Raw genomic sequence first — 25,060 nt, forward strand, 5'->3', positions numbered from 1 at the left:
GCAAGACCAGTGTGGCGGTGCATAATGCAGCTGTCCAGCATCCCCTCTCCACGGTGTCTCCACACTCGAATCCGACCATCGTGGTGCTGCAGACAGAAGCGTGCCTCGTCAGTAAAGACAACGTCATTCCATTCTGCCGTCCACATCCGTCTGTCATCACACCATTGGCGACGGAGACGTCTGTGGTTCTGCGTCAATGGTAGACGAAGCAAGGGACGTCTTGCGGACAGACCACTCTGCTGTAAACGGCGTCGAATGGTACGCGCAGACACTGGATGATGCGTTACAGACGCAATGTGCTGTGCTATGGTTCGGGATGTCACTGAGCGATCCGTCACTGCCATGCGCACAATTTGCCTATCAGCACGTGCAGTGGTGCACCGAGGTGAATGCGATCGACCACGTCGGTCCGTCGTACCCTCCTGCATCCAACGGTCACATACCCGCATTACAGTTGTTTGGTTTCGTCCAACACGACAAGCGATTTCTCTGTATGATAATCCACAATCTCGGCAAGCCACTATCCTTCCTCTGTCGAACTCGGATACCTGATCAAACGATGTTCGCTGTTGTCTACGAGGCATAACTGATCGTCTTGTGAAACAACCACAAGGTAAACACACGTGCCGAACGTACACTCGTCGAAATCGCCAAGCCTTAAATGGCGATATGAGGTGGCGCCACAGGCGCGCGTGGTGTGCGTCTGCGCTGAAATTCTAATCAGTTGCATATCTCATCGCTGCAAACCCATGGTGTAAATTTCACTTGATTCGGATGCTTCCTTCAGGATGTTGCATTTACGGTGGCCAGCAGTGTATGTCGGGTTGCCATTCAGACACAGAATTGCAATGTGCGTTAGAAACCACGAAAAACATTTCGAACACTTGCTGCACTGAAACACTTGAGAGAGGCAAAGGGCTCACAGTAATCAAGCACCCGAAGTTAGTGAGAGGCAAAGGGACTCAACAGAATAAAGCACCCCGATGGGAACACATTACTTGTACGTCCACGTCGTTGTTCCTGGGTAACGCTAAATATCGTGTAGGAATGCATTGCTGGAGGGTAGACGCCGTCACATGACAGAATTTTCTAAAATATCAAATAATGTACTTTCATTTTCCTAATCGGATGTGTATCTTTGTGAGATATTACCGTTTTGCAATAACTGTAATCCCAGTTTCATGTGTGCCGATTACAGAGCCATCTATCATGAAACGAAAGAAGTGTTTCCTACAAAAGTTACATATTTTATCACGGAGATTCTGCAATAAAAAATTTGGGTTCCTGTTTAAGATTTCATAGCCATTCCGCCCCTCCCCCCCCCCCCCCCCCCCACTCGCCCCAGGGGTGGTGGTAAGGTCTTACGGAACCAAACTGCTGAGGTCATCAGTCCCTAATGTTACACGCTAATTAATGTAACTTAATCTAACTTACGCTAAGGACAACACACACACACACCTGCCCGAGGAAGGATTCGAACCTCCGACGCGGGGAGCCGCACGAACCGTGACAATGTGCCCGGACCGCTCGGTTACCCTGCCCGGCCACAGCTGTTCAGTTCCATTGCTTGTATCCGATGTATCAGATCATTTAATCATGGGCTGTTCATACATTGTGAACTCTCTGCTCAATAATATTCTGACAGAAAAGATATGTATGATGTTACCGTGTAGTTATATGCCTTTGTACCCTTAACTCGTCCATTGTTTGTGTCCGAAAACTTTCAGTAATGTAGCCCATCTCCATTTACTGAATTCCGAATCGTTCTGCAACTGATTCATACGAAAGAATGACACCCTCCCGTATGAATTAGTTACACGGCGATTCGGATTCACAGTATCAGTTTTTATGGCACAGTACGATAAGCTTGTTGACACGAAAAAAGTGTATGGGGCCTGAAGATCGCACAATGAATTGCCGAAAGTGCTAGCGTTCAAAATAAAATAACCTGTAGTATACGGCTGTTGGTAAGGCTTGTTGAATTGAGAAGTACGTACCAGCCGATGTCCCCTGGCCATAATGGACCGACAGAGACTGCATCCATTCATGTCCATTGTGCATTCAGACGGAGTTGAGCCATTCCAGCAGCGTCACCTCACTCGATCAGAATTGCTACAGAGTGGCTCCAGGAATACTCTTATGAGTTTAAACTCTTCCTCTGGCCACTAAACCCCGCAGAGATGAACATTATTGAGCATATCTGGGATAACCTTGCAACATGCTGTTCAGAAAATGTCTCCACCCCTCGTACTCTTACGGATTTATGGATAGCACTGCAGGTTTCATGGTATCAGTTCCTTCCAGCGCTACTTCAGAAATTAGTCGAGACCACGCCACGTCATGTTGTGGCACCCCTGCGTGCTTGAGGGTGCTCTACAAGATATTACGCAGGTGTACCAGTTTCAGTGTATATATTACTTGCTGACGTCACTGGTGCCTACGACTTCGCCATTTATGGGTAAATGTTGGCTCGGCGTTCGATTCTATCTCGAGATTGCTGAATCACACGCAGACCATTATCCCTACTTGAGGTTATCGGTGAATTTATTTCAATGACGTCTTTAATTACAGTCACAGAAACCGTTAATGAGGGAGCCTCGACAGCGTTTTCGTCAAATTTGACCCGGTGACAGTTTTCCAATGCTTGCTCGGCTAAAGCGGATTTGTCGGGGTAGCGTAGGTGATAACAGCTCCCATGCTCCTTCCTGTGATATTCTTAAGTGCAGACTTCTTGTCCAACGCAAGACTGAGCACATTTGGAGGGTGTGGTACGGAAACGAGGTGTTATGAGATCGGCAGAATATTTATCTGGTTTCAGAAGTTGTCGGATTTTTGTCGGATCGACTTCATTTTGTGTATTTTCTGCAGGCTGCTTATCTTGCCCTTCCCGAGTTCACAGAACGGCAAAAAGGCAAGTTTCCTTTCCCGCTTCTCGTGGGTGATCTTATTATGATTGGGACCTAGTATCCCAGTTCTGATAGTGACGTGGTCTAGCTGTACAACCATTTCAGACAATGTTTGTTGCGGAGCGATTCTCGTTCGTTAAACTTTCTTCAGGATTACGTAGTTTTGGATTGCGTGAAGCAACACAACACTTCACATACTTCAACAAACGAAGTCATTACTTCCAAATCAGTATTGAGATAACATAAACTGAAGATCTTCTCAGCACTTGGCCTATATAATGGCTAGTACAGAGAAAACTGACGTAAATAATCCCTGTGGAATCTTTGCACGACGATATTTAAAAAAAAAATAAGCATTGAGTCTTCATATGCATCTCTGTGGTAATGGTCTTGATTTTTACCGTGTCAAAATAAGCTGATCACCAACAAGCACTACACAAATTTGTGTTTTTTCCCATTCGTTATAGTTAGCCATCGAATTTAGCTTCATGTCAAGTTTAAGATATAAACTATCAGACGTGATTTACGTAATATCTCAGACCAAATTTGATCATGTCCCTTTTTATTTATTTTCGTAAGCAAGAAAATAGGAATGCGAATTTCTCAATGATTAGGGTAATTTTACGAATGTGTGCTTTGTTCATATGTCGCTAGTAACTTTGTTGAATTATTTTTCTGCGTTATGTTGCTCAGAGCTCGTCGATGTTCGGCTGCATCGAAACCCTAGCAACGAGCAAACTGCTCTTCCTATCTGGAGGTCAGTCGTGTGGTTTCCAGCTGATTGTACAATGTGGTCTTTGTTCGAATTTTCCACCTGGCAGTACAACACCTAAGTTGTTAGTGTGTAGACTACTTGTGCAGTCGTCAACTGGATGTTTCAGTCTTGTAATAATGTTAGTAGAGGTCAGAGATATCAATGATTTCTGACATGCTGTGAAATTGCTCCTGCCGACCTCGATCTTCTTAAAGACCTTATTTTTATGTGAATGTTGTGGCTTCTGAAATACAGAAGAAAGAACTTCAATAGCCAAGACCACTAATAATAATTTTACTTTTGATTGCCTATTTCGGCAAATCCAAGTTGTCATCGTCGGATATTCTGAAAATACACAGAAACAAATCACCATCACATGTACTTTATATGGTATCAAGTCGTCATACGTCATTCCAGGAACATGATGCATCACTTTCTTCACGTTCTTTGAATGATGTGTTATGACTTGACACGACATATTGTACATATTGATGTACTGAGGTTTATTTGTATAAGATCCGACGATGGATCTGCAAAAACCGGTCGTCAAAAGTAAATTATAATTAGTGATCTTGGCTCTTCAAGATTTTACTTCTATTTTTCATAGTACTATAGAAAGCTTCCAGGCTTCAGTTATGTCAAGCACATGTAAATCTCCCTTCCGTTGATACATATCGCTTGGCAAGACAGTTCAAGTTTCTGTTGCGGCCACATGTAGTAAGCGTTGCTTCAAGCAGTGGAGAATGGCAAAACAGAGGCACGCCAGTGACCAAGGCGTTGCCAAGTAGGCAGGCAGCGATAGCCTTTCTGACAGCAGCAGTCTACCAACAGATTCACGTAAAGACGCACACAGACCCAGCTCCAAGCGAAGCCTGGAGAGTGCTGAGTAAGGGGAAGTGAGGCCAGCACGTTAAGTTACGCTGCAATATACTGTGGGAGTAATAACAAAACGCTACCACCGAAGGTAAAAAATGTCCTCCTGCCGGATATATATAATGGAGCACAGGCAGCGACGGACAGAAGCCATTAGGAAGCAGTGTGGATCTGAGGACGGATGTGGTCCATGTCCGAATGTTCAATCTTCGCACGTGACGATTCCAGAAGTCTGTTCAAGCTCATAGGAATCATCCGTTCACCGCCAGATGTCAACTTCAGCTCTGGAGGTCGGCCTGAGTTCGGTCGGCACCATGGCTGATTAACTAGAGCGAGAACTTCCGGCAGGACTGGCTGCAGCGTGGTCTTGATCACAGGCGCCGCTGGGGACTGACGCCCGGACTTCACGGCAACCCGGCCCCATGACGCGTGGTCCGTCCATGACTGACGACTTCCCAGCCACCGGCAGCTAACCTCACGGCGACGCAGCTCCGTGGGCGTGCCTGCACTGAGGCTCCGAGCGACGACGTGTTCATCTCAGCCACGGGTCATCCTGGCTTCAGCGGAGCACTGGCGGCCTGAGGCTCCCGAGTGCGGTCAGCGGCCCACGTTGCATGCATTGTCGGAGAATCTACACAGCAGCAGCCAGGCGGAGGGATCTGCAGGCTGGGCAACGACGACGAGGGAGAAATTGTAAAGAAAGTTCATTAAATAATTGTAAAACTCCACACCGTCTCAGTCTTTGGCGCAGCCACTGTGTCTGCTGCTAACAAGTGGTGCAGAAGACATAACATGTCTAAACTAAAAAATGTTTACTCGTTGTTGATCAGTTGTTAACATATATTACATGGCTGAGGCCTGTTACTGATAGACCAAGTGACAGTACACAATGTCAGCATTCGGTAAACGCTATGTAAATAGCTGTTAACGTCGAATTTATTTGGAGTACTTTTCATTTCTACTGGTGTTTATACTGAATGGTCATAAATATGATCCAGACCACAGCTGGAATGATGTCTGCATTCTAGCCAGTCTATCCGGAAGCTCCTCCAACCAATTTCATTCCACACACCTCTTATTGCACACATCACTCTAGGATTTTATGGCGATTTTTTCTCTTTTTTAGTCACCATTCTTGTCACTGGTTTGTTGCTGCCCACAGAGTAGCCCTTGCCTCCATCCTCAATTATTTGCTGGGTGTATTCCAAACTCTGTCCTATCATGCTGCCCCTTCATCTTGTCAGTGTTTCCAATACATTTATTTTCTCTCCGAATCTGCACACTGCCTCCTCATTCCTTTCCTTATCAATCCAACTGATTTTCAAAATTTATTTGCAGCACCGCATATCAAATACTCCGATTCTCTTCTTTTCCTATTTTCCACAGCCCATGTTTTACTACTATACAATTCTGTGCTGCAAACGTACATTCACAGAAAATTCTTAGTGAAATGAAGGCCTCTATTTGGTACTAGTAGACCTCTCTTGGCCAGAGATGCCCTTTGGTGCCAGTCCTAGTCTGCTTTTTATGGCTTTCTTGCTCCGTCCATCATGGGTTGTCTTGCTGCCTAGGTAGCAGAATTCCTTAATCTCGTCTACTCCATGCTCCTCACTTCTGATGATAAGTGTGTCGCTGTTCGCATTGCTGCTACTTGTCACTCCTTTCATCTTTCTTCTATTTACTCTCAATTCATATTCTGTACTCATTACACTGTTCATTCCCATTAACAGACACTGCAACTGTTTTTCACTACCGCTGAAGATAGCGATGTCATTAGCGAATCTTATTAATGATTTTCTTTCACCTTGAATTATAATTCCACTCGTGAAATTTTCTTTTACTGCCATAATTGCATCTTCGGTGTATAGACTGAACAGAGGGGTGAAAGGTTACATTCCTGTCTTACACCCTCCTTAATCTGTCAATTTCGTTCTTGGTCTTCCATGCTTACTATTACCTCCTGGCTCACTATGTTGTGTTTTACCCGTCTCTCCCTATAGCTTGCCGTTATTGTATTCAGAGTTTCCGACATTTTGCACCACTTCACATTGTCCAAAGCTTTTCCAGGTCGACAAATCATGTGAATGTGTCTCGATATTTCTTTAGTCGTACTTATATTGTCAACCGCAACGCCAGAACTGCCTCGCTGGTGCATTTACCTCACCTAGTTTCAGTCTTCGGAATTGTGTGGATGATATTTTTTCAAAAGTCAGTTGGTATATCGCCTGACTCATACATTCTACACACCAACGCGAATAGTCGGTTTGCTGCCACTTCCCCCAATGAGTTTAGACATTCTGATAGAATGTTATCTATTCGTTCTGCCTTGCTTGATCTAAAGTGTTCCAAAACTCTTCTGAATTCTGTTTCTAGTAACCGATCCCGTGCCTGTTCTATATCGGCTCCTGCTTCTCTACTATCACATCAGACAAGTTTTTCTCTCCAAAGAGACCTTCAATGTTTTCTTTTCACCTATCCACTCTCTCTTCTGCATTTAATAGTCGAATTCCCAAGGCACTCTTAATGTTACCATCCTTGCTTTTAATTCTGCAGAAAGTTGTTTTGACTATTCTATAGCCTGAGTCAGTCCGTCCAATGTTAGTGGCATATATTTCTAATGCTTTGAAAGTCTGTCAGTGTCTGTGCTCCTAAGTGTTGTCACTAATAAATGATGCTACTGCTCCATTGTAACAACATTCTACCTAAATCTGGATCAAATACTAACTTGCGACACTGTAGTTACAAATAATTAATGCCTGTGTGTATTTTACGTCTTAAAGCAATATACCCAGTATATCAGCTACATCCTAAAGAATTTACATCAATTGAAGACCTCGCCATACTTTAAGGTTCAGATACATATGGGAAAAGATCAACGTGATGGTGAGCGTACTTTGATACCCATACGAATAAATCTGTAAACTGTCTTTCACAAAATATGTGAGATATGTGTAGCAAAATAGAATATTTAGAATGCCAGGAATAGTTCAACTGAACTTCACTCATTATGATCTGTTACTGTGTTAAATCAGGAAAAAAATGCTTCCTGAATTTATGTGTTAGCTACCGGTCAGTTCGAATTATGCTGGTGCAAGAAATTCTCATTCCATCGTGAAAGGCATGTGCTAAGGTCTGATCAGGGTAGCTCCAGAAAATAGTCGGTAGTTGCCGACCGCAAGGTGGAACGAGTATAATATCTTTGAGTAGGAGGATCTTTGAGGGTTAAGAGAGCTGGGCGCACACAGTAAAAAACTGGGAGTCGCAGCTAGGTGCCCGGAGGAAGCAGATGTGTGGTGACAGCATTAAGGTAGGTCGCGCTTGCTGCCCCTGACCAAACTTAGCACGTAAATGAGAGAAGATATATAATGATTTAAAAATGGTTTTTGTTAGATAATGTTCAGAGTTAGGATTTGTACGTCCAAGGTTCGACACGGTAAGCGTTTTGTAAAATTTTTTGTAAGAGTTATTCGTGCTACAAAAATGTTGGAAATGGTGGGTTTTGTGTATGACTTAAAATTGTAACAATATATATATATTGAGATCAACATTGTGTTCAAATCTAACAGCCTGAATCCTAATCCACATCCTTTGCTTCTACTGAATTTGAAAATGGGTAGTAATGTAAAGCTACCCACCAATGAAAGAACGTAAAGAAAATGAGACCTCTATGCAATATATATGTACAGTTCTGTTTTAAATCGATTTTGGTATAACTAACGTTATCTGAGCAAAGTTATTTCAAATAACTAATTTTATGCCATTGCACAACTACCATTATTCAAGACAAGATATAATTTCATTAAGTAAACATCAGGGAAAAAGTTAATTTTCCAGTACCATCTTTTGCCATTGCACAAACGGCATTATTCTCTTAAACTTAATTGCTGAGTCAAACACATGCTACATTTCTGGTAAAATGGAGGAGTGCGAGAAATAAGTTTAAAGACGCAGTCAGATGCAGGTTTGTTGAATAATTGATTTAGAACAATCCTGTCAATGATACTTTAACAAATAAAAGAGGAAACAATTTTGGTAGTTACTTTCACTTGGCGACATCCTCTGTGGTGACGTTCTTGGATTTCGAGCATTCTTTCCGCCGCCACTTTTTCAGCTGTGCACTGCATTGCTAGTTGCGTAATATTGCGTTTTGTGCGCTGCATTGCTGGTTGCGTAATATTGAGTTTGCAGCTACGCTTGTATTTATTTTTTAGCTCTGCTTCTGCTATACTGATTTTATGTGTCTATTCTAAATACTTTATCTTTTGTGTACAAAATATCGTCTTGTGAATTACGACTATTTTGAAATTTTGTCTGCCATATTGCCTCCCTCAAGATGTGCAAAACAAATCGAGAGGGTGATAAAGTAAAATTACGCAGTTCCTCAAAATCGCGTAAGCAACAACAACAACCGGACAATGACCTACTTTTGTCAGCTAACCCTCCTACTTCACACTGTGATCAGGAATTTGACAACATTGCTGCGGCAAGTAATGACGGCACAAAGCCACAAAATTCTGCATCGGTTCCTCTTCGGATTCTCAGAACGCAGTAAGACAATTAGTAACAGTTTCCCATGACTCGTTAATGTTAATTCAACCTTCACAAATCCATGTGGCTGATTCCGACAACCAATTTCTCTTGCAGTATTCTTCCACAGACAGAGAAATTGTTTCATCTGAGAACTCTCAAATAGCTTTTTTCAGCCCTCCCCAGCAATTACAGTCGCAACACCCAGAACCCAAGGTAACATCCCCAGCTCCTGTTGAAGATAAATTACATTGTTTTCTTCGACTACTGAGTGAATGTGACGCAAAGCGTGATGAACAATTTGCTCACAACCGTGCAGCCAATACTAAACGTGATGAATACCTTACCAATAACATTCAGAAATTAACGCAAACTATCGGCACATTTAATGAAGTAACTGACAATAGATTACAGGATATCATTGAAACGCATAAGCAGGTCATTACTGACCTTTGGGACAGAATCAGTGCAGTACTTCCTCCTGTGTCTATTGAAAAGTTGCAACAAACTTCCGCTGCTCATTCTCAGCACATACAGGTCTTAGAATCATGTACTGAATCGTTGACATCTGACACACTCAACTTAAAACAGGGTGAGCAATTCCACTCACAATTACAAAACATAATGGAAAGAATAGCCGCTTTGGAAACTCATGCAGAAAATGAATTAGATCAGACAACCCCAGTTTCCTTTTCAGAGACAACTGACTACAAAGCTCAGGCTAAATTTAAGAGTAAACATATTACTGTTAACGAACAACAAAAACGAGAACTCAGCTCAATTCATAGTAAACTTTCCGATATTCAGCAACAATTACAGGACGACAATGTACCTCGTAATTTTGTCCCAGAACAGCAGGAAAATCAGTTTGCATACCAGCAACAACAGCCCCCATTCTTATCTTCACAGGCTCCATTTGCACGATATTACCCTGTACAAAGTAGTACCTTTCCAGGTAATTTTCCTTTGCCCCATGATGTCCTTCTTTTCCACGCCAAGACAATGTAGATTACAAACACTTCCTGTAAATCAAGAAATTTAAGACGTTCCGAAATATCCCGAATGATTTACATCCTCTTGATTGGATTCAGCAATTTACATTCGCTTTTCCTCCAAATTGGCCAGTGGTACATCAATTAGAACTTGTCTGCAGTTTCTTGGAGAACGAACCTGCAACGCCAATTAGACACATTTCACAGCAATGTTTGTCTTTCCAGTCATTCCAACAACAATTTCTTGATGCTTACTGGAATCCCACTTCATAGTGTGCTGTGAAAGCTAAGTTGCTAAATATGCCACCTTTTAATAACTCACAATCTGGCACTTTGACACAATATTTTGACCACAAGATTCAACAGAATCAACATTTAACTGAACCATAAAGCCCTTCCGGTCTCATTCAGCTTTGTATTTCAAAATTACCTAGATCATTGAGAGTTCCGTTGCTGACAGAAAATCGCACAGAAAATTTTAACACTTTTGGTGATGTTTTATAGCTTCTTGAACACACAATCCAGGATCTAGTCAACACTCTTTCCCGGATTCACAAAAGAATAGAGACAACCGTTTCCGTAATAACCTCAATATGGAAATACAGGACGCTTTCTTCCACAACCCCAGTATCAGCAGAATGTTGTGAATGCCTACCGATCCAGGAATCAAAATTATCATCCCCTTTCATCAATGTCGTTCCGTAATGGTCAATAAGGCATTACCCCACAAAATAATCGGCGGTACAGTAATAACCAGAGAAACTGGGAGAATCAGCGGAATAATTCGAAAACTTCTTTTGTACAAAGAAACCAGATGTGGCACCAGAACCGCCATCAACCATACGGAAACAATGATTACTACCAACGACAACAAATCTTTGATCGCCGACCCACTCATCAATACAGTCAACAGAATTTTTTCAAATCGTAATAACAATTATCCAAGTCATAACCAGAGACAAACCAATGACAGCCAACAAAATTACGGCAATGACAGACAAGTACCATTTCATCAACCTGATTCCCGGTTCCACCCCAGACATGATTTCAATAATTCATCAGGTAGAACAGTACAGTTAGTAGAAGTTCGTCCAGCAAATACACGAAACAATGGAGATAATCAACGTGAGACAGAACACCAACAATAGCAACTAACTGCTCTGCCTAACGCGTGCTCGCTGCAGTGCGCGCGGTGCCATGATTCTTCCGAAAATTTTACATCACACGTTATCTGTTGTGACGATATATCAGAGGACCTTTTGCTTGAAAAAACCGAACTACAACCAATTGTTCATCATCCCCTCGTTAATATTTCAATAGGCACACACAATTTCTCTGCAGTCCTTGATTCGGGTTCTCCCAGTTCTGTTATTAGTGAAGCCGCTTTTCAAAAATGCGCCACTGTTTCTACCATTCTAACACCTCCGCCTTCTCATACTAAGGTCAGTGGTGCTCTTCCTGGCAAAAGTATAGATGTTAAACAGCAATGTTTTCTGCAGTTTCAAGTCGATACACATTCTTTATTTGCTACATTCTTAATAGTTCCGCTTCTCACTACAGACGTCATTTTGGGGCTCGATTTTTGAACAAATATAAAGCAATTTTAGATTTTGAAGATCATTGGATTCGTCTCTGTGATGATGGAGTTTGCTTCTTTTAGGACTTCCACAAACATTTGTCGCAAGCAGAACAAGACCTTAACAAAATTAATTTCACTCAGTCTCAGCTCCTTTCAGACGTAACACTGACGTCATTTGTTGTTCCTTTCCCAAACATTGACAATTTCGATACAATACCAGACATTGGTAACATTATTCAGGATAAAATCAAAGTAGTTGATTCAGCTTCAGTTCAAGAAAAGGAAGATTTACATGCCATTTTAACAGAGTTTTCCCATATTTCAGCCATGGTTTCAGGCACAATTAAAGATTTTTTTATATGAATTTCAAGTAAAGCCCCATACCCCTTTTGCTGGTCCACCCTATGCGATACCGCTAGTTCAATGTGACAAAATCAAACAGGAAATCCAAACATTACGTACAAAAAAATCACGTGGTGTGCATAATATCACAAACTGGGAACATTTCATTGAATAGACAGTACAGTTTTCGTTGGTAACATTTAGGGTTCACTATTTTGGTTTATTACAGCAAATCCCAGCTACGTATGTCCAGCTATTTTATTTATTTCTCCCTGTCCGCAGCATGGTTTGCGGACGAGTAGCGCCTCTGCGGCGGTAGCCTGGAACCCTCCTAAGGGCCTGGGTGGCACAAATTCCTGTCACAGCTGCCGGTAGGCCATAATGGATACAACACGCACCGTTGGCGGGACAGACCCTTTTCAAGTCATTAGGCCTGGGTCGCGCGCATTTCTTTTCCAGTGTGCAAACATTCAGAATATTTCCCCATGTAAAAGCTCCAAATAACACTACCTGTGTTCTGTTCTGGCATTAGATAAAGACACGAGTTCGGAGACACCTATTTCTGGAGACAGCTTAGTAGTGTGACCTGCTTCATTTCCAGAGTTTCTTACTTATTGTAATAACCTGGGATTATTTCAGTACATTTCTGATGAATTACATTATTGTTTTCTATGAAACATTTTTCATTTGAAGTTGACATCACAGTTGAGAATTTCGGTCACCAAATTGATGTTGATACTTTCTACATGATATCTTTGCTCCTATTTTTTGTTGGAGGATCACCTCTGTTTCTTTGCGATGACTACATTGAACTATGTTTAAATGACGTAATGACACTAACTGTATCAAGATTTTGTAGTAACGATGACCCCTTTGTATGTTGATGTTAAGACAGTGGTACCAATTTTTTTTGAAGTTTACTTAGGGTTTTCGTGCTAACGGATGTAACATGAGTATTGAAAATGTGTATAAGAAGATGAGAGTAATGGTTTGGATGCTTTTAAGATATTTGAAGAAAGGGTGTGTTCATATGAGCTTTTAAGAGGATATTTCAAACTTATGAGCAGAATGAGATATTGTTAGATTTAAGTTCCTTTTTTTTGAGACTTTGGAATCTTGGATACCACAAGTGATGATTAGCAAATACTGTGTGCTCAATTTATAACCATAGCAACATGAAGTGTGAGCGATGTTGTTCTACATTTTCCAGAAATGTCAGTGGTGATTTTCTGACAAATTTCATAAATAACTTTAATACTATTTAACAATTAATTTTCTCCACAGCTTTTAAGAAGAAGTATCAACTATTTAACAATGTACCAAATAACTTTCTTTTCTGAACCTTTCCTTTTTATAATAAGCAAATACTTTTCTCAGGAAACTTAACATTTTGTTTCTGATTATATACTGTTTATTAATTTTCAACTATTTTTCAGATGCCATTAATGAAATAAAATGATGACATGCGATTACTAGAGTCCAATTGGGATTGTTTTCGGACGAATCCTTGAGGATCCACTCAGGACATAGTTCTCGATATACTAAAAGCATTCTTTAATCATTTTTTTCTTATACCTACATCACCACAAGTACCATAATTCTTACCTTTTATGATGTCTCTGAGATACCTTCTATGTTGACTTTTTCTCTTTTCACGTATTTTCCAGGTAAAGATATAATCATCTGTTAGTATTTCATTGTTTATCACTTGCGCGATGCTTTGCTTTACGTGTCTCTGCACTTTTATTTTCTGGAAGTGTTACCTATTTCAGGATTGAGATAATGTTATGGTCTATGCTTTCAGTTAAAGTTTTTGTTTCGTGTTGGAATGCTATTTTTGCTTTATTATCTGAAGTTGACATATTACTTTTTTGTTACAGTTATTTCTGAACTTTCTCTGAGTCCTTATTATTTTTTGTTTATGCTAGACCGATTATGGATCTTTTAAACAATGTTTTTGCCTTTGTACTTTGTGATGCTAATTATGTTGCCACTTACTATACATATATTGTTCTATTTATACACACTTTTAATTTGTCACACTATTGTTTTCCGAGACATGACAGTACTTCTCCTTGGCTGAGCTCAGCGTTTTGTCCATTCTTATTGCCTGTTCCTTAAGTGTGATAGTGTTTTCATTCTACATTAATATAACATTATTGTGTTTTGTTTCCATGACAATTATGTTTTTGGTATACCATAACTACCATCATTTTCAGGTACAGCAATTACTATCCTCTTTATTGTCTCTGTCTATCATTTATTTAAGTAAATTCGTTTACTCTTTTTCTCACAAATAATTTCCATTATTGACATTACTTCAACACTTGATACCAGATGATCCTTGTGGTCTGCACGAAAAATGCATAATGGGGTAGAGGGTTGGTTATTCTTTAACTGACACACCATGTGGCGTTGGTGCCCCGCATCCTTGAGCTCTGTAGAACTCATTCTTCCTTTCTGAGTTCACAGTCTACTTTTCTTTCTGTTCTAAATATTTTTCTTATTTTTCTAAGATATCTGTGTGAGTGTCCTCTGTTAGGTAAACAACTTTTTTTAATAATTGTGCTGAAAAGAAATAAGATTTATACTGTGAGGTTAAAATACTTATTCACACTTTATCAAAACTCTTATTTAAGAAGGTTGTATAAAAAGTGTGTTATGACATTACCTGTCAATACCTAATGTAAAGTTAACACTAAAATGACTACTGCGATTGTGCAGGCTATTTTAATCATTACTATTATATATATGACTATGAATCACTTCTGAATAGAGTCTTTATGACGATTTCAATACAGCATTGTTACTATACGAAGTTCTAAAATGACTACTGCAACTGTGCAGGTTATTGGAATCATTAACATTATATATATATGACCATGAATCAGTTGTAAATAGTCTTAATAACGATTTCAATACAGCGTTGTTACTGACCATATGAGATTCTATTCACCTTAAATACATACAAACATTTATTTTGTAACAAATGTCCGCTGCATATTGTTATTATTATGCTATACTACCTTTAGTAGAATACTTTTTGTACATGGATTCTATAAAACTAGTTTCTGCTATTGCTGCAGAGTGTGTGACATTATTGTTACCTTCAAGATATATAAAAATTTTGCAACAAATGTCCACTGCATACAGATCATATTAATTTCTTGCACAATGATGATATCAATGTAACTAAGATTAAATTTCTGTCCCTATGACAAACGATTTTGTAAATGTTTTTAACTTAGCATCAGACTAAGCCAACGCCTGACAGGACGTATGTTCTGCATCTGCGAGTCAGAGTGGACTACCACCTGACATAACAAGTAGCCTGAGTATACATAAATATAAGTGAAACTCAGACTGAACTGTCACATAACATAATAACTGGTCTGAGTCTCTGAGAATATAACCAAAGTCAGTGTGAGCTACCTTCTCACGTAAAATGTGTCCTATAACGAATTAAATATCATGACTTTAAGGGTACAGCAGTGTGAGCTACCAACTGACATAACATGTGTTCTATGACTAATAGAATATCGTAATTGTAACTGAATGTCACTGTGTATTGTCACCTGACCTGACATATATTTTACAATCGATACCACCATGGCTTAGTGTGTCCCATCACCTGATGCCCATTCTTCTTTAGTCTTATTGTTCTACTGATCACTATTAAAGTCAGTGTGTCCTGATGTGTCAGGTATTTTACAATGGATGTTATTTTTGGCTCACAGTGTTTCATCACCTGAGACCCCTGTTTGTGACATAATATAAATTTTCATTATGGTAACCGAAACAGGGTGAGTTATCCCCTGACTTAACAGGTATTCTACACTTACAATAAAGTGACTCAGTGTGTCCCATTGCCTGATGCCCACTTTTCTTCAACCTTATTGTACTACTGAACACTATTAAAGTCAGTGTGTCCTAGCACCTAATGTGACATCTATTGTACAATCAACATTATTTATGGCTCAGTGTGTTTCATCACCTGAAGCCCCATATTTTACTATGGTTAACAATTAGAATTTGTAAACTGTCACCTGGCGTGACATGGGTTGTACAGTCCACACTAGTTGTGGCTCAGTGTGTTTCTTCACCTGAGGCCCCACCATTAGATTCAATGTAAACTGTCACCTAACATGACATGTCTTCTTAATATACTATTGTCAATGAAACTTGCTGTGTACTTGAGGTCTACTACAAGGTGATGATTGTAACTGAAAGTCAATATCTGCTGTCACCTTATGTGACACATATTGTATATTAAACGCTACTATTAATTAAAGTGTCTTATTGCATTATTTTACTGGCATTAAGAGTTCTCTATGAGACATTTATGTACATGTGCTGTTAAATTCTAGCGGATATTTAAATATTTTATGTATTTTACTGCATGTTCTACATCTCCTTTTGATAAAGTTTGATGTCATTTGACGTATTTTACCCCACATTACTATTCTTCTATATAGAGTCTTTGTGTCTTTTATGCTATTTTGTAACTTTTAATACTATTTGATACACTTCCATTTAGAAATTTAAGTATATTCAGCATTTTACCAGACATTCAACATCTTTGGATTATAACTTTTGATGTTATTTCAGACAATTCAAAATCTAAATATCTTATGGATTTTATCTCACATTGTTTTCCTCTGTTTTGTAAATTTTGATGGTATTTGATGCACTTCTCTTAATAATCCAAATGTCTGATGTCTTTGCCCTACATTTATGTGTTTATGTTTTGTACATTTTGATGTTCTTTGATTCACTGCAATTTGACAATCTAATGATATTATGTATTTTATTTCACATTCTATGTTTCTACTGGTAAATTTTATTGCTGTGTAATACTCTTTTAGTTGGAATACTATCTGTGTTTTGTATTGTATCATACATTGTATTTTTTACGAATTTTGTGGGGAAATCTGTGCTAACTGCGCAGATCCCCCACAAAACTCTGGTTCAGTGGACGAGGGGGTTATGAAAGGTATGTGCTAAGGTCTGATCAGGGTAGCTCCAGAAAATAGTCAGTAGTCGCCAACTGCAATGTGGAACGAGTATAATATCTTTGAGTAGGAGGATATTTTAGGGTTAAGAGAGCTGGGCATGGACAGTAAAACTCCAGGGAGTTGCAGGTAGGTGCCAGCAGGAAGCATACGTGCAGTGACAGCGTTAAGGCAGGTCGCGCTCGCTGCCCCTGACCAAACTTTAGCATGTAAATGAGAGAAGATATATAATGATTTCAAAATGGTTTTTGTTAGATAATGTTCAGAGTTAGGATTTCTATGTCCAAGGTTCGACATGGCAAGCGTTTTGTAAAATTTATTGTAAGAGTTATTTGTGCGACAAAAATGTTGGAAATGGTGGGTTCTGTGTATGACTTATAATTTTAACAATATATATATTGAGATCAACATTGCGTTTAAATCTAACAGCATGAATCATAATCCACATCGTGTGCCTGTATCGAATATGAAAACGAGTAGTAAAGGAAAGTTACCCACCAACGAAAGAAGGTAAAGAAAATGAGGCGCCTATGCAATATATATGTGCAGTTCATAGTTTGAAATCGATTTTGGTATAACTAACGTTATCAGAGCAAAATTATTTCAAATAACTAATTTTATGCCATTGCACGACTAGCATTATTCAAGTCAAGATATAATTTCAGTAAGTAAACATCAGGGCAAAAAGTTAATGCCATTGCACAAATGGTATTATTCTCTTAAACTTTATTTCTGAGTCACATACATGCTGCATTTCTGGCAAAATGGAGGAGTGCAAGAAACAAGTTCACATGCGCAGTCAGATGCAGGTTTGTTAATAATTAATTTAGAACAATCTTAACAATGATACTTTCACACAAAAAGGATACAATTTTGGTTAGATAGTTTCAATCGTCTTATATTTCACCAGAAGGTGAAAAAGATGATGTCGATCTAAATTACATATGTCCCTTCTGCGTCCCAATGAGATATGTAACACTGTTGATGGTGATTCACGTGTCGAACGAAAATGTTGGGTTCGGCAGTATGCTTGGCGCCGCCCGCGAGTAAATAATCTCATTTATGAACACTAGTAAAACAATCTGCCCAAATGGTGTCAACCTGAATGGGCCTAGAGCCATCATAATATTTATGCATACATGTGCAAATATTAAGGGTGAAAATAAGTTTCGCTTGATGTGTCACCATCAAAGATCATAGCTCGGTGAGACCTGGACTATACATAAAGAGAACTTCTACAATATAATAGAGACAGTGACTCAAAGAAACACGTCTTGAGACGACACTTTTATTCAATGAAATGACACTTTTATTCAAAGTCACTAATTACACTGATGTCACCGCCATTTGTCAATACAAATGGGGTGTCATGGATTCTAATATGGATGCTATCACTACGAATGGGAATGCAAGTTTCACGAGGTACTACCTTACTGATCACGAAGTTGATAAAGAGTTCTTGTAGTACGATGCTCTATTTCTCCTTGAGTGCGATTGACAAGTGCTCAATAGTGGTTTGCACATGTGGATTTGGTGTAAAACTTATCCCCAATGTGTGCTACAAGATTTCGATGGGATTTGAGGTGGAAGAATGGGTCTCTTCACCGAATTTGATCATGTTTCAAAAGATTCTTCACCTGTGCAGTTCGATATGATCGCGCATTGGCATCTATGAAAATGAAGTCAGAACTGAATGCAAACTTAAAAGACGCACATGCGAAAGGAATACAGTTCTCTAACAGCTCTAATTGGTGAGTATACCGGTTTCATAGGTTTGGGAACCAGTACGTCCATGCAACATTACGGCTCTCCACATCATAACACCTGAACCACCAAAGTGATCATGTTATATGATAACAGACATACCTACAAATGGTGTGAGTTAGGAGCATGCATTGCACCCAGCGACATTGTCGAGCACGATCAGTGTATGGTAAAACTTTCTTCGAGACATAGACCTTGGCAGTTAATCATGAAAAAGTAACTCTCGTCCTTAATTTTTTCACAGCAGTGTTAGAAAATATTCATGAATATAAAGATTGAGATTGCACCCTGATGTTGTAACAAAGGCCAGAGAAGACTATATCATTTCCTGTAGTTTGTTTTCAGCTAGAAAACCACATTACGTTGCGTCGCTGAGGTACAGTACGATTTGAAAGACACGGGAAGATAAAGAGCAGAGTCATATAAGAGTCTAATCTTAAATAGAAAATCGACACCGCAACAACTTTACAGGCAGAGCTACACGCATGTTGAAAACACTTAGCGAGGAAATTCGCCACGTGCACAGCGACCAAATAATGAACAAGTATAAGAACGACATGTAGCAGATACAATTCAGCGTTGACTACGCATGGCTTCAACAGAGGATGAATTTCGTCTTCTCAACCATCGGACCACAAATAAAATATTATCCAAGTCACAATTCGGGTTTGTGAAGGGTTTCGATGTTAAGAATGGTGTCTTCACATACATCGAGAATGCTCTTAATTCATTAGTCAATAAATTACAACTACTGTTATAGCTCTTTATCTGTCAAAGGCGTGTGTCTGTGTAAATTGCTATACTTGTTATGTGAATTAGAGTATTGTGTTGTAACAGGAAATGCTGCAAAATCGTTCATGTCTTTTATCTCTGACAGAAAGCAAAGGATGTCAATAAGAAAGAGACATGTACTATCTTGTCAGGCATGATTCGACTGGCAACCAATAACATTTGGTGCCCTCCAAGGTTCTCTTTCTATTTCTTGTTTATATCAGTGACCTATCATCTGTAACATTATCATATGCCAAGCTTGTTTTGTTTGCAGGTGGTACAAACATTGCAATAAATAGTAAGTGAAGTGTAGCCTTACAGTGGTCGGCTAATGAAATTTTCTTGGCTTCTAGCCAATATTCTGTCTCTAAACCTTGAGGAAACATACTATATGCAGTTCAGAACATCTAAAAGATTTGCTGCAAGTATATGCTTAAAACATGTTGAAAATCAGATGGAAGAAGTTGACAGTGTTAAATTCTTGGGATTACAGCTAAGTAATAAATATAACTGGGGAGAGCATACAACAGAACTGAGTAAATTTTTATTTCCTATGCAATTGTTGCCACACATAGATGATACAAAAATGAAAAAGCTAGCGTACAAGGCTTACTTTCAATCCATAATACCAAACGGATTATTTCCTATGGTAAATAATCAAGTCAAGCTAAAATTAAGCGAACCAAAACATGTACAATGCGAATTATGTGTGGAGTGAACTCAAGAACGTACTGCAGCAGAGGACTGTTTAAGGAACTGGAAATACTAACTACTGCTCTCCAATATATTTATTCCTTAATGAAATTTGTCATTAAAATATGTCTCTTTCTTTTAGGCCGACAACTCAGTTCGTGGAGTCAATTATAGTAATTAGAATAACTTTCATGAAGATTTAAAATCAGTCACTTTGGTTCAGCAATATACATCAATAAAAAGTATATAATAAAGTTCAGTCTGAAAAGAGTAGAAAGAATTTATTGGTGGCCATCCTCTCCTACTCCATTGATGAATTTCTTAACAGAACCGATTGATGCATGTATTTTCTTAATTATATCATATATTGTTAATATTTTATACAATCCGGCGTCTGCTCCTGTTTTGTACAGTATTGCTACATTGTATGTACAAGCTGTAGTACTGTAAAATGTTTCTTATTTTACTTTTTTATTTGATGAGGCGTGGCTACACTAAACCTGAGAATTTTCATACACCTAACAGTACTGAATGTTTAATATTTGGCGACAAATTGACAAGTTTTATATCCTTTTAAATGTAAATAGGTTTAATTTTTTTTAGTTATTTACTTTTTTTTATCGATTCTACATTCACAAGGGCAATTTCATGTGGGATCTGTGAAGGGTACATTAGCATACCTGTTCCTATTTTTGTAAGTATTTATTGTGTATTCTTTCGCTAGTGGCCATTAAAATTGCTACATAAAGAAGAAATGCAGATGATATAAGTGGTATTCATTGGACAAATATATTATACTAGAACTGACATGTGATTACATTTTCAGGCAATTTGGGTACATAGATCCTGAGAAATCAGTACCCAGAACAACCACCTATGGCTGTAATAATGGTCTTGATACACCTGGGCATTGAGTCAAACAGAGCTTGGATGGCGTGTACAGGTACATCAGCCCATGCAGCTTCAACACGATACCACAGTTCTTCAAGAGTAGTGACTGGTGCCATCAATGCGAACAAGAGGTGACCGAGACGTGTAACCAGTGCCACCCCATACGCAAATATGGCGATGACGAATACACGCTTCCAATGTGCGTTCACCGCGGATGTCATCAAACACGGATGAGACCATCATGACGCTGTAAACACAATCTGGATTCATCCGAAAAATTGACGTTTTGCCAATCGTGCACCCAAGTTCAAAAAATTGTTCAAATGGCTCTGAGCACTATGGGACTTAACTAGTGAGAGGTCATCAGTCCCCTAGAACTTAGAACTACTTAAACCTAACTAACCTAAGGACATCACACACATCCATGCCCGAGGCAGGATTCGAACCTGCGACCGTAGCGGTCACGCGGTTCCAAACTGACGCGCTTAGAAACGCACGGCCACACCGGCCGGCCACCCAAGTTCGTCATTGAGTACACCATCCCTGGCGCTCCTGTCTGTGATGCAGCGTCAAGGGTAACCGCAGCTATGCTCTCAGAGCTGATAGTCCATGCTGCTGCAAACGTCGTCGAACTGTTCATGCAGATGGTTGTTGTCTTGCAAACATCCCCATCTGTTGACTCATGGATCGAGACGTGGCTGCACGATCCGTTACAGCAATGCGGATAAGATGTCTGTCATCCCGACTGCTAGTGATACGAGGCCATTGGGATCCAGCATGGCGTTCCGTGTTACCCTCGTGAACCCACCGATTCCTTATTCTGCTAACAGTCATTGGATCTCGACCAACGCGAGCAGCAATGTCGAGATACGATAAACCGCAATCGCGATAGGCTACAATCCGACCTTTATCAATGTCGGAAACGTGATGGTACGCATTTCTCCTCCTTACACGAGGCATCACAACAAAGTTTCACAAGGCAAAGCCGGTCAACTGCTGTTTGTGTATGAGAAATCGGTTGGAAACTTTCCTCATGTCAGCACGTTGTAGGTGTCGCCACCGGCGTTAACCTGGTGTGAATGCTCTGAAAAGCATCTTCTTCCTGTCGGTTAAATTTCGCGTCTGTAGCACGTCGACTTTGTGGTGTACCAATTTTAATGGCCAGTAGTGTATTTTATGACTTGCTCTACATCCCAGAGGATCTCCTCACTATGGATCAATTGGAATGAAAAGTACATCTAACCTAACAAAGACAACTAGGCGAATTATGTGGATATAAAATGCATCCAGACGCTTTTTTGTATTTTGATGCGATTTGTTGTACCATTAACGTCAAGTCATTGCAGACTCATCTTCAGATGAACGTAATACAGAAAGATTAATTGGAACGTGTGCAGCAGGGCGTTAGAGTCGTGGAGCTGGTGAAAATTATTCGAATTTATTTCCGTAATTTCCGCCAGCACAACTAGCCACATTATGAAGAGCTGGCCGTGGCTTCAGTATTAGTTAATGGCACAGCAACTCGTATCAAAGTACAAAAAGGGACTGGTTGCATATTACACTCAGTTAAATCGCTAATTTAAATCATATTTGCATTTTGTCATCCAGAATGGATAGAGTGTAACATGCGCAGTGTGTAGGCAACTCACCCACGACCTGCAGGTAGCCGGTCTGGCTGATCATGGGGTTGGTGTTGACTTGGCACATGTAGAAGCCGCGGTCCTCCTGCTGCACGTCGCTGACGTGCAGCAGCCACGTCTTCTGGTTGTCGTGCGACACGCTGAAGCGAGGAACGCGCGCGATCACGTGCCGGTGGATCGTCATGATCATCTGCCGGTCGATGTGGATCCACGCCACCTGCGAGCAGGACGCAGAACCCTAGATGTAGATGCTCTGCACTGTAATATTGTGCGTCACGTCGCACAAGGAAAAAAAATCCTTCAAAGATGCTAGAGGAAAACATGGCATAAATACACACTTGTATGACATATTAAACGAACGTACAGATGTTACATGCTAACGCTGAGCCTTTTTATCCTGTGAAGGCTTGATGGTATAGCCACGAGAAGGGCGTTTCGATCATCCAGGTAAATTCTCAAACTACACTCCTCGACAATACACCAGATGCACTGGATCTGTGCTTCATCCCTTTTGCGCAGGTTGTACGCACACACTCCATGTCCTGTTCGGATACCATTTACATTCCTCCACTCGCACCGGGGAATTTCAGCGCACGTGGGTCCCTGCAGAGGGTCAGTACGATGTGGTACTTCAGATGAAGTATTCTTAGCCCCTGTTTCACTCACGCCATTTTCTGTCGAGTGGTGAAGTTTCCATCACTAAGCTGTTGGGCCAGTCACAGGACTGGGTTTCTGGAAGGGAGTCTGTTCTCAATTCGAGAGCACCTTGGTGGACGGAAAGCTGAAGGTTATTCATTATTTTGGAATATTTTTTATACCGGGCTTCATCTTAACAGAGGAGGGGCTGTGTGGCTGAGTGTTGAACCCCAGCATAGTGGAGCAGTTCTTATGGTCCAGCAGACGATTCCCATAGTTGTGCTAGCTGTGTCTATCTTATTTACGTGAAGACTGTTCAACCACATGAGAGAAATCCATTCTGCCGTAGAAAACACTAAAACAAGAACAGAAGTTTGAAGAGAATGTGCTAATTTCTCCTGTTATTACTGGGGAGCTAAATACATATCTTTCGTGTGTTTATTTTGCAAGAAGGTTTTCCGATATGCTTCCTGAAAGATAGTGTTCTATCAAGTGCCATTTCAACATAAGTTGGTGACTCTGGTAGGGAAAAACTGTTTGATTCATACGTACCTCTAGTTTACGATCTGCTGCTCTGTTATTTAAGCGAAAACTGCTGACTTTGGTTTTAGAAGGACTGACTATGAGTTTCCATAAGACAAACTACAAGGTGTGTCTGAAAAGGTCGGCGAATGCATCTCAGAAAATATAGGAAAAACTGATACGAACAAAGTACCTATATCGACGTTGAAAGTAATTACCATTAGCTAATTCATACTTCTAACAATCAAACGCGAATAAGGGGCTAATCAGGAAAATGCGACACATAGTCTATTGGAGAACGTTCGATCTGATTGTACGGAGTCTGTTGTTCACTTACAGATCTCGTGCTATAAATGCGTGCCTATTTTCTCGTTGGTGTTTCAAGGCTTGATGTAGTAGTGTTCACAGTGTTTTCGCATCATTATCGAGCAGTATATTTGTTGAGACAATACGTTCGCGGTTAGCTAAGTCGGGGGACTTTTGAAACACAGTACAAAGTTTTGCTTGTATTAATCGATACGAATAGCTGGGCACTTGAATAATCACTTTCCCGTTTGGTCAGCCAGTATCAATAATTTTTCATCACATATTTTTCCTCTTTGTTTAAACGTTGCACTTATAAAATCACTGCGTTAGGTGTTTGACACACGAATGTTGTGTGCGTCATGGTGGCCATAATTATGATTTCAATAAAATTTCATATTTTTTCTGTAAATCTGAACATTTCAGGTTACTCTTTACAGTAACTGTTATTGATATCGAATGAAACGACATGCTTACTATTACCATTCCCTTTATATCTATATCCATAACGCATTTCGAAGGTTTAAATCTCCATCGTCAAGTTAATTTACGTGTGTTGGTATGGTATATGTGCGTTTTGTGTTACGATTTCGGGATAATTTGTTACTGTTTAGTGGAGAAACAAATGCACTATTTCAGAACATCCTTTTGGTGAGGTTTTCGACTGAACATTTAACACCTATCTAAACGTGAAAGCAAAACAAGTGAAGTAGAATACCTCCAGTGGTCAGATGCTCCTTTCTCTAGCTTAACATATCAAATATAAACTGTCATACTGTGTAAACAAAGATTGTGTATCGGAACTTTTAGTTGCAAAGAACATATAGCGAAAGAGAAACATTATCTCGAAATAGT

General features: G+C 39.9%; 1 protein-coding gene across 1 annotated transcript in view; it reads right to left on the minus strand.

The window, feature by feature from the left end:
- Positions 1 to 25,060, minus strand: part of LOC126419244 (lachesin-like) — a 325,544-nt gene that overhangs the window by 173,580 nt on the left and 126,904 nt on the right. Inside the window, exon 2 of the mRNA XM_050086393.1 lies at positions 22,754 to 22,961. Coding sequence (XP_049942350.1) covers positions 22,754 to 22,961 — 208 coding nt within the window. The remainder of the gene's footprint in view (positions 1 to 22,753; positions 22,962 to 25,060) is intronic.

The sequence above is a fragment of the Schistocerca serialis genome, chromosome 1, assembly GCF_023864345.2.
Source record: "Schistocerca serialis cubense isolate TAMUIC-IGC-003099 chromosome 1, iqSchSeri2.2, whole genome shotgun sequence".
NCBI classification, from domain to species: domain Eukaryota; kingdom Metazoa; phylum Arthropoda; class Insecta; order Orthoptera; family Acrididae; genus Schistocerca; species Schistocerca serialis.